We start from the raw sequence: 10,199 nt of genomic DNA, 5'->3' as shown, positions 1-10,199 counted from the left end.
GTTTTCTCCTTCACAGCTGCTGCCAGACCTGCTGAGCTTTTCCAGCAACTTTGTTTTTGTTCCTGATTTACAGCATCCGCAGTTCTTTTGGTTTTTATCTATCTGAGCTATCCTTCTTTCATGACATGTCATCGTTACAATCCTATCTGAAGGAGTGCTACTCCTTCCCTAATGCCCAGTGTCATTGTTGAATGTGGGAACAGCATAGGGTGTAAAGTCCTCAAACTGCAGTTAAAGTTAACTTTTATTCAAAAACAGGAAAAATGAAGAAAGAACAAACAAAAAAATCTGCACTTGCTTTGAGACTAAACTGGGGCTGCTTAGCTTTCAAGCCATGACAAATTTACAGTTAATGAATGATGATTTCACCAAACCCAAGTCTGTTGGAAGCAGGAGTCAATTGAATCCTGTCTGGCTATATGATCCAATGTTGTGCTGCACTATCTTGTGAAGTTGATGTTCCTCCTGCTCAATGTTCTTATATTCATCTTATATTCATCCTCATGAAGACTGCTGCTGTCAGCTCTTCAACATTCATCACGTTCTTTCTTTGTCTGCTCTAGTTATGCAAGAATTACATGGCTCACTCTATTGAACTATACCTGAAACCTCCTGCCTCCAAAAATAATGGCCCAAGCATCAGAACCTCATTCTTAGGAGGTTTATCATCTGCTCCACGACAGTTCTGGTACAGAATAGTAGAGCAATGCAGCAGGCATATCGCGCAGAAATGGTAGATTCCCACAGTCCTCAGTAGGACATGGGAGATCCTGGACAAGAAGGGGTTAGGTATCTGCATATGGATCTTTAAACCTTATTCTGATGTAAGCAGCATAAGCAATGTTGCACAAAACAGTAGGGAACTATAAGTGCAGGAGAATTACTGAAATTCTGGCCCCCGAGGCAACCATGCCTATCACTCAAGAAAGGCAACTTTCCATATTTGAGCATTTGTTAAATACTTACATTTCAAATTGAGAGGAAAACGACTTCAAGCCCTTGTACAGCTTATGAGATCTCTGTGATCTAAGGTGTGTGATTCGTAGCATATGGGGGCTTTCTGGGTGTCTGAAGGGTTTAAGGATTAAGTAACAACTTTGTAGCCATGGTGATTTCTCTTAAAAGAACATGACAGAGGTTGGAACCAGAACTAATGGTTTTTTATTTTCATTGAGAGAGTTGAAACAAACAAATTACACAGAGAAGTACATTAGAATTTCTGATGGAAGATTCTTGACTTGGTTTTTTAAGCTAAGAAGGAAACTTTGAAGGAAAGCTTAGAAAGAAACCTTTCAGTTTTGTTTTCAATTTGGTGGTGTTATACAAATTTAGCTGAAGATGTAAAGCAGTTGTTCCAGAGAAAGCAGGAGGATAGTTTAGATTTGTTCAAAAAATATAAGATTATCTCAGAGTAAAGAGCTTCATAATAGTTTCAGAGCAAAAATGTTTGGGTAAAAACCTGAAGTGGTTATTTGAAGCTGAGAAATTTTAAACTTGAGTCAATGAAAGTTCCAGGAAGAGGCTGTTTGAATCTCCAGTTGAAGTTACCATTAAATTAAGCTGATAGTGGTGATAGAGAGGGAACTTCTTTCTGGTGTGAGTACTGTAAAGTCCTATTCTATCTTAAATTCTTTTGTGAATTAAATTTCCATTTTATTGTTAAACCCAAATCTGCTTATGTTTCAGTGAGAGGCAGCCTTGTTAAAAAGAAAAACACAATATGATCAATTAAACCAGATTTCAGTCTGGGATTTGATTTCTCCAGTGATAATATCAACTAGAATACTAGGTGTTGCAGGCCTTTGGCAGAATTTTTAATGCAGGTCCTTTCATGGGCTCAATGTTCTTCGTCATTGTAGACGCCTACTCAAAGTGATTGAATTTGCATAGAGCTTATTTGTCAAACACAGAGACGATGATCGAAAAACTGTGCAATTTTTGCAACATACAAACTCCTGGAAATGTAATAACAACACAGATAACATTGTTCGCTAGCAGGGAATTTGAGTATTTCCTACAGTTGAATAGGATTCGACATATAAGGATAACTCCATACCATCCCCATCAAATAGTCTAGCAGAAAGAGCAGTCCAAACTTTGAAGGCAGGCTTGAACAAACAGCCTTCAACTTCACAGGATGTCAAGCTGCCCCAGTTCCTATTGGATTGTAGGACCACCCCTCATGCAACTACAGGGATAGCTCCAGCAGAGTTGCTAATGGTTCGAAGTCTCTGCACTGGGTTAAGTCTGATCTTCCCAGATTTGGCGAGGTGGGGAGGATGAAATGGCATCCAGAAAGCCAGTGCCGGATGTCAGATTCTGTCAAGCAAGAGAAAGTTTACCACAGGGGAAAATGTTCTCCACAGAAATCGCCCTCCATGGGTAAGAGGCTTGGTTGACACAAGGAGACAACCAGTGATATATAAGGTTTGGCTAAAAGCAACGGTCCTGAATAAACAGATGGATCATACCAAAGCCCCAAACATGCCAACGATGCAGGAGCAAAACGTGCCCTGCTCCTTGGAACAGTTGGAAAGGCTGTAGAAACTCATAGGTTCTCCCTCTTTGTCAATCATTGAAAATACCTCAGAATCTGAGATGGAAACGGCAGATCTCGCTGCATTGAGGCCTTTACCACCAGAAGAAAAGTGTGACTTTGTCCCAGGATCCTCCCAGTGTAGGAGGTGAGCTCCTGTGCATTACATGCTGCCTGTAACTAGCGGAGAGTTGGAGGAACCTGACCCAGTGCTAAAACATGCAGGATGCGCTACAGGATAAAGAACCAGCCTATGTCCTTGGACTCAGAGGGAGAGGGATGTATTGACTATAACGAGGTCAGCCAGGTGGACCTCATAGAAGTTCTCTGTTGGGGCTGTTAATCTGGTCCAATCAGGGAGTCCTGGCTGACAAATAAAAAGTGGAGTGTCAGACATTCTGACATTCTGGATGTTGACTCTGAGGGAGCTGGACCAGTGTCAAGGACTTTCCACCTGTAAATAAAGGGTGACTTGCAAACTGGATACCAGATTCTGTGGAGTTATTTCAGATGTTACAGCTCCAACAGCAGTCAAGAAGTTTGATTCCATCCAGGACAATGCGATGCACTAGATTGGCTCCACATCCACAAGCATCCTCTCCCTCCAACACAGACACTCAGTAGCAGCAGTATTTACTATCTGCAACATGCATCGCAAAAATTTCCCAAAAATCCTTAGGCAGCACCTTCCAAAGCCATGAACACTTCCATCTGGAAGGACAAAGGCAAGAGATTCATGGAAACATAACCACATGCAAGTACCCCTCCAAGCCGGTCAGGCTTCACTGTCACTGGGTCAAAATCCTGAAATTCCCTCCTTAAGGGAATTGTCGGTCATCGTATAGACTGCAGCGGTTCAAGAAAGCAGCTCACCACCATCTTCTCAAGGCAACCAGGGACAGGCAATAATTCCTGGCCAGCCAGCAATGTCCTTGTTCCCAAGAGTGAATAAAAAAAGTCAACAGATTCCTCAATTGTGAGACTGGGAATTCTCAGGAGTCTGAAACTGAAGAAGGCTCAGCCGGGGTCCTTTGATTAACGGGATCATTTGCTTTTTCGGAAGTGTTTGAATATACATGGTGGTGGGGCTTGGTGGCATGGTGTGAATGCTGATCTATAATCCCACCAGTGCTCTTTAAAAGGATCCACTGTTTTGAGGTTAGTTGTTGATTAATTTCTCTGTCTGAGTTTTATGATGTGCAGAATGGGTTAAGTTTGGTGAAGTAGATGGGTTGCTCCTACATGAGAAATCCTGAAGAGTTTTGGTAAGACTATCTTTTCTTACTCGTACATGCTCTGATTACCCTCCTCTTTGGATTGCAGTTGGAGGGAGACATAGAGCAGAGATATGAAAGAAGAGGACAAGCATACACAGATGGAAGATAGGTCTCAGTAGCTGTCCTTAGATATTTGAAACGTCAGAACAGTTTTCTTGTCTATATCTCAGATAGAGACAGTGTGTATATTGAACTGAGGTCCAGCGATGAAGAATGTTGCATGTGACACTGAGCAGGAACAGTGTATCTTAATGGATCACTTGGGTAACATCAGTTGAAAATATTAGGAGAAAAAAAAAAGCTGTGTTTAGACCTATATTTCCCAGGAACTGTTAGTAACATGGACTTAATTTTGCCTGAAAATTGCTCCGGAAGAGTTGTGAATGCTCCATGTTGAATATATTTAAGGCTGAGGTGGACTTTTGGTTTGGAAAGAGGAGAAGACTATTGTCCCATATGATCCACTCCTACCTCTGTTTGTTATGTTCTTGTGAGCTATTGAATGCATTCTGTTCATGATTTTATGAATGTGGAAGTAGGTGAAAGAGCGATCACTGTTTCAAAATCATGTGCAGATCTTGGCTACCTTATTCTAATTTCTGTCAAGTTCTGTTTTAATCCTTTCAGAAAAGAAATAATTGATTGAAATTCATCAGAAGTTTCCTAATACATATCAGATATCAATATTTAGCATTAAGGGAAATGTGGTTTTTATGTGAAGTGCGCTTTTCATTAGTAGCAATCGTGTCCATTTCTCCTGTTCCACGAGTCTGCCCTTAGATATGCTGTGTTGAATCCTGCAAATGTCTGAGTGAAAAAACACCTGTGAATTGTCTTGCGAACAAATGTCAAATTACAAAGCACGGTGCAGGAGATTAATAATGATTAACAGATTCTTGAGCATTGCATTTGTTTATAAATGGAAATGTATTTTATTTTATTTCAAATCACTTTTTTTGTCAAATTATTAAATATTATTAACTCAATTGTAAAATACGTCCTTGGATTCAATTTGCACAAGAAACTTGTGCAAATATTTACTGAAAATGGCAAAGTTTACTGATCAGTATTTCCAACAGCTATGGGCACAGTGCATACTTAATGAAATGGTTCAGAAACACTGTGTTCTTTGAATGGAAAACTGATAAAAAAATATTTGTGAAGTTACTTGAATGTATTTTTGCAGTGAGGATTTATTTTCAAAACAATGTGAGTGTCAAGTTATTAGCATTATTTCAGTATGTTATACCAAGTGAATTACTTTATGTACATTTTTCAGATCCTTAAGTTTAAGGTAATATTCAAATAAATATGTTAGGCGATCTGGTGCACCAAAAGGCAATATACTTTATTTTAATCACAGTAACAGAACATTCTAGATTCACTTGTTCCAGAGAGAATCTTCAATTGATTATCCCTCTACCTTCTCAGAGAAAGGGATTTATTGATTGTTTTTGTCAACAGTTAGTTGAAATATGATCCTGGAGCAAATAGAGCAAATTTTCTCACAATGACAAAACAGTAAATTAAGGATTTTTTGTTCCAAGTATTAACCTGAATATTTTCATACAAATTATTGCAGCATGTGATTACTGCACCATCAATAAAAAAAATTAGCAAAGCAAATTTTAAAGTCATAGTTTTTTTTGTTGCTCTTCTCTGACTATCTTTGATATGGTAGTTGATATGGTAGTGAGCTGTTGGCCTGGAAATGATACAATCTATCTTGAGTAAGTACATTGACAGTGTTGTTAAGAAGAGAGTTCCAAGATCGTGACCTCGCAGTGAAGGAATGTCAATACTGTTCCAATTCAGCATGCTGTGGGGCTAGGAAGAGAGCTTTCAGGTGGTGGTGTGCCCACGCATTTGCTGCACTTGGCTTTCTAACTGTTAGAGATAATGGGATTGAAAGATGATATTGAAGGAATCTTGTTGAGTTGCTGCCGTCAGTCTTTGTAAATGGCACGCGCTGTTGCCACTACGGTAGCAGTGGAGAGAATGAATATCTGAAGTTGTGATTGGAGTGCAAATCAGAGAGCTGCTTTGTCCTGTAATACCTGGAGCTTCTTGAATGTTGGAGATGCGCTCATCCAAGTGAGTGGAGAGCATCACTCCTGATACGTCGATAGTCCTATAGAGTCATTAGGTTTTGGGGAGTCAAAAGATGAGTTGCTCATGACAGATTTCCCAACTTTTGAACTGCTCTTCTACCCACAATATTTATATGGCTAGTTTAGTAAGTTTCTTGCTATTCTAAATAGCATTTGCCTTTCTGATATACATTTTTCCCCATTCTATTTCTTTTCATCTGTAGAAAACTTGGAGTGACATGGCGACCCTCAGATTTGGACAACATATCATCAAATCCTCTGTAGTTTTTCTCCGAACAGAACTGTCCTTTGCATTAGTGAATAGGAAGCCAGTCGTCCCTGGACGTATCCTTTTTAAAGCAGAGCTTTAACTTCTCACTCTTCACAGTGGAAGGTTGCTCATCAATCGGTGGTGAATCCGAGACCAGGTAAGCTGTTGCCTTAAGGGCCTGAGTTATAAAGAAAACAATGCTTCATATATAAGTCATTGAAATATTATATATTCTTGTAATATGATACAACCTTTGAATTTATTGCCTACCAGCATCATCCATTGATCAGTCACAGCACAATTACCGTAGAAGGAAAAAATGAAATAAATTTAAATAGTATATTGCATTATGACTTTGGTATCCAAGAAAAAATATGATTATTTTCTGCTGTGATCAAGCCATCTAAATGAGATTAGCAAGATGCGTCAATCTATGTCCAGGACAGTATTATGAAAAGACTCATTTCACTTTATTCTGTAATTTTAGGTGTTCCCAATTTCCTGTGTTAAGTCACTTTATTGAATGATTATTATCAAAGTCTAAACTGTCATTTGTCAACTGAAATATCTCACTTCCCTTACTTTGGTATGAACAGTATCTAAGCTTTAGTTATGATACAATTGTTGATCATAGTGATTTGATGCCAGTGGTTCTCCAGTGTCATGATAGCTTATTTTATTCCACTTTTGGTGTATGTTGCAACAGAGCAAAACAGATCTATTCACAATTTCCTGCAACAAATCTTTGACGCATGTGAAGTGTCTGTTGAAAGAAAGTCATGCTCCTGACCTTAATTCATTTTTCTTAAAATGTTCTTTTATCTACATCTATACTTGGTAGCAGAAACCTTTGCAATGTAGTTGATGTTAGTGCAGTTTGACTCACAACCTTGCTTCCTTACAGTAAGTAATACTTTGGCTAACCATGAGGGTTCAACAGTTGAAAGAATCGTTGAAGATGTGGCACTATTGTTATCCAAAAGTTAACGGTATAATTTCTGAGATGAAGGAATTAATTACTCTGTTCATAAATGACAATATCCTGTTGTGGAGTCAACATCAAAACCTTTATAAGAAATTGGCAAACAACACCTTGTATGGAGAATATCAGCTAAATCTCAATAGATTACAGTAAATTCAGAAGTTTTGAGGAATCCTATTATGACTAATTTGATCTTCTGTGTTCAGTCTGATAGTGAATTGGAATCTGTTGTTTTTGCCAGAAGTATTGTGCTATGAAATTGAATTCTTTGGAACAATTAGCAGCCAAATAAAATTACCTTTCTTCTTGTTACTATCTGCTTCCTTCCCACTGTCATTCTTTTGTAACCGGACAGAATGATACCAATACTTCCAGTGAAGATGCAGAAGGCTTGAAGATATGTGCATTAGAGTCACCTAAAAGTTATTAGTTCAATTTTTCAGGGGGAGAGGATTTAATACTGTGTCCAGAAATGATGCTGTAATGTTGCAGAGTCAACACTAGAACCTTTCAAGATTTTCGTAAATGAAACCTGTTGATCTTGGGAGTTTGTGATCACAAGTTACCCAATGTAGGCAGTTGAGCATTTGTAAGCGATTTTCAGTTTGTGTATTGAGTGTGTTTAGAAGCAGCAGTTTAGGTGCGATGCATTATTTAATCGGACAAAGAAGGGAACAATATGACCGGTCACAGCTGAGAAGGCTTTACTCATCTGGAAGCTGTTCTGTAGAATTGAGAAGCAGTGGCATTGGGGCCCCTACCTTTTGGAGTGGTGGCGTATTCATCCCTGATGTCTCGCAGTCTTTGATGGTAACAATCTTTGCTCTCCTCTTGAACCTCTGGTCTTCTTCCAAGAAGGTGATGGTTTGTTCTCCTGGACTTGCTGTCTGTCTCTTTGCTGTCTGTCCGTCTCTCCCTCTCCTTGTCCCCGCTGACCCCTCTGTTTATATATCGTATTTTGGCTGCTACCATTCTATGACGTGTCAGTCACCTGTCTGAACCCTTTAATCCAGTTACTCATGATGTCAGGATGAACGTCGCCCCCTTGCCACCTTCATTGGAGGATTAATTTACCCTTTTTTCTAAGAATAAAATCTTAAATTCCCAAACAATATACTGCAGTCATGTACACGCTACCATCTGCTGAACTGTTCATGCTCGTTCAATGCTGCACTGTGACCTCAGTGATTCCTATTATTCTTATTACCTTTAATTTTGTTTTCAAGTGCTAGAGATCTGTTTATATTTGTAGAAGATGAGTTCCTGGTGTCTTACTGCACAGAAAATAGTAAATGTGAGACAGTAGATGAATTTAGTTTTCAAAAGGACCTCAATTTGCAAAACAGCTTGTACGCCAACAATTATGCTCAAAAACTGCACTTCTGGAAGTGACTCGAATTGAAGTACGCACTATATGTGCCCATCCTTCACTTGCTGGACAAAACACTGTTTTTACTGGGAGAGGTTTATCTGGCTTCGTTCATAAAAATTTTAAATAGACCACATATGGAGTTTGATGTGGTACAGTACTTATAAAGACTATGTTGAGAAACTGGACTTTAAACTTTTCTGCTTCCAGTTGGTTGGCTGACATATTGCAACTCATTGTCTTTTTGTTTGTTTTCAATTTTGCTTGCGGGCTTTAAAGAGTACTTGTGTTCAGTGGATGAATGGTCACCTACTATGCACTCCATGATTTGTGTTTCCATTGCCTTTTAACAATAAGAAAAATCAGGCACAATGTTCAATGGGTAGTTGATCCAATGCCACCTATTTTACACCTGCACTAAAGCTGAAGGTTCTGCCCCTTTTGTGTTCCTCCTGTGCAGCCAATTTTACTATAAACTATCTTCATATAGTGCAGCTTAGTGCTTTTTCCATTGATTGAATTAATGTGTAATATTAAAAAGAATTTTTTAAAGCAAGGTATTTGCGTGAGACCCAGGGTGCTAACCATGGGAGATTGCAAGAGCACTTCAGAAACAAAACTTCTTACTCCTCTTTTCTGATCACACTTCCTTCTAGTCACTTTGTATATCTCACTCTGTGTATTTTCCTTCAGCTTACTTTCTAAATCTTTTGCTACATTTATCTATATAAAGATTGCACCTCTGAGAATCAATCTAAACCTTTGTCAATAACTTAAGAATATAGTATTTATATTTTATTAATATTAATGAATGTTCAAAGGTTCTCAGAATGTCCTTAACATCTTTTTTTGAAACACTTCTTTGTTCTGATCATACCAATTATCTTGATTCAAACAGAGTTGTTGCTTTTATATACTGGAAGAAAGTTAGTGAAATATTTTGCATATTAGAATTTCACATCAAAGGGATTGTTAACTAAATTCAAAATGGAAAATGCAAACTGAAAATTGTTTGAGAGATTCCCTGATATGTCTGCCATCAGAGGCTGCATTAACAAATCTTGTATTCTTTATGCTGGTATAGGTACCATAAAAATTCTGGCATCTGACCAACTTTGTACTTATCAATATCAACACACCCACTACGGTCTGTGTCCTGTGCAATAAAAAATATGGTAGGTGTGAAGATGCAGACGCATTTGGTCAGTTGTTTTAAGTTGATTTCCTGCAAGCATATCAATAAAAGAACAGTTGCAAAGCAAAAAAAATTATGGTTCAGAGTGTGCCTTGCTTCCGAATTGATATTTGTAGTAAACATTGAAGGCATCTTAAAATTGTGAATGAGAATTAATTATAATAGATTTACATGGTTAATACATTATTTAAAGTTAATGATGAATTCTCCTACTTGGTCTGACATGTGGAATGATTTCATTTTATCCTGGTATTACGGATGGTGGTGGGTCTTGGATGAAACCGGTTTCTTGCCAAAAAGTCCTGGAAGAATTTTGAGTCTAGACTGTTGGTAAGATCACCTTTGTATTTAACTTACTGCTATTTATTTAAGATAACAAGGTGTAGAGCTGGATGAACACAGCAGGCCAAGCAGCATCAGAGGACCAGGAAAGCTGACGTTTCGGGCCTAGACCCTTCTTCATTTTCTGAAGAAGTGTC

The 10,199-nt window shown here is 38.4% G+C and overlaps 1 protein-coding gene across 1 annotated transcript in view; it reads left to right on the top strand.

Annotated features, from left to right (window-relative positions):
• Positions 1 to 10,199, top strand: part of fhit (fragile histidine triad diadenosine triphosphatase) — a 492,319-nt gene that overhangs the window by 469,492 nt on the left and 12,628 nt on the right. Inside the window, exon 2 of the mRNA XM_048606730.1 lies at positions 6,128 to 6,248. Within this exon, the coding sequence (XP_048462687.1) occupies positions 6,143 to 6,248 (106 nt within the window). The 5' untranslated portion in view covers positions 6,128 to 6,142. The remainder of the gene's footprint in view (positions 1 to 6,127; positions 6,249 to 10,199) is intronic.

The sequence above is a fragment of the Rhincodon typus genome, chromosome 16 (assembly GCF_021869965.1).
Source record: "Rhincodon typus isolate 14 chromosome 16, sRhiTyp1.1, whole genome shotgun sequence".
NCBI classification, from domain to species: Eukaryota; Metazoa; Chordata; class Chondrichthyes; order Orectolobiformes; family Rhincodontidae; genus Rhincodon; species Rhincodon typus.
This window is presented reverse-complemented; position numbering and strand designations above follow the sequence as displayed.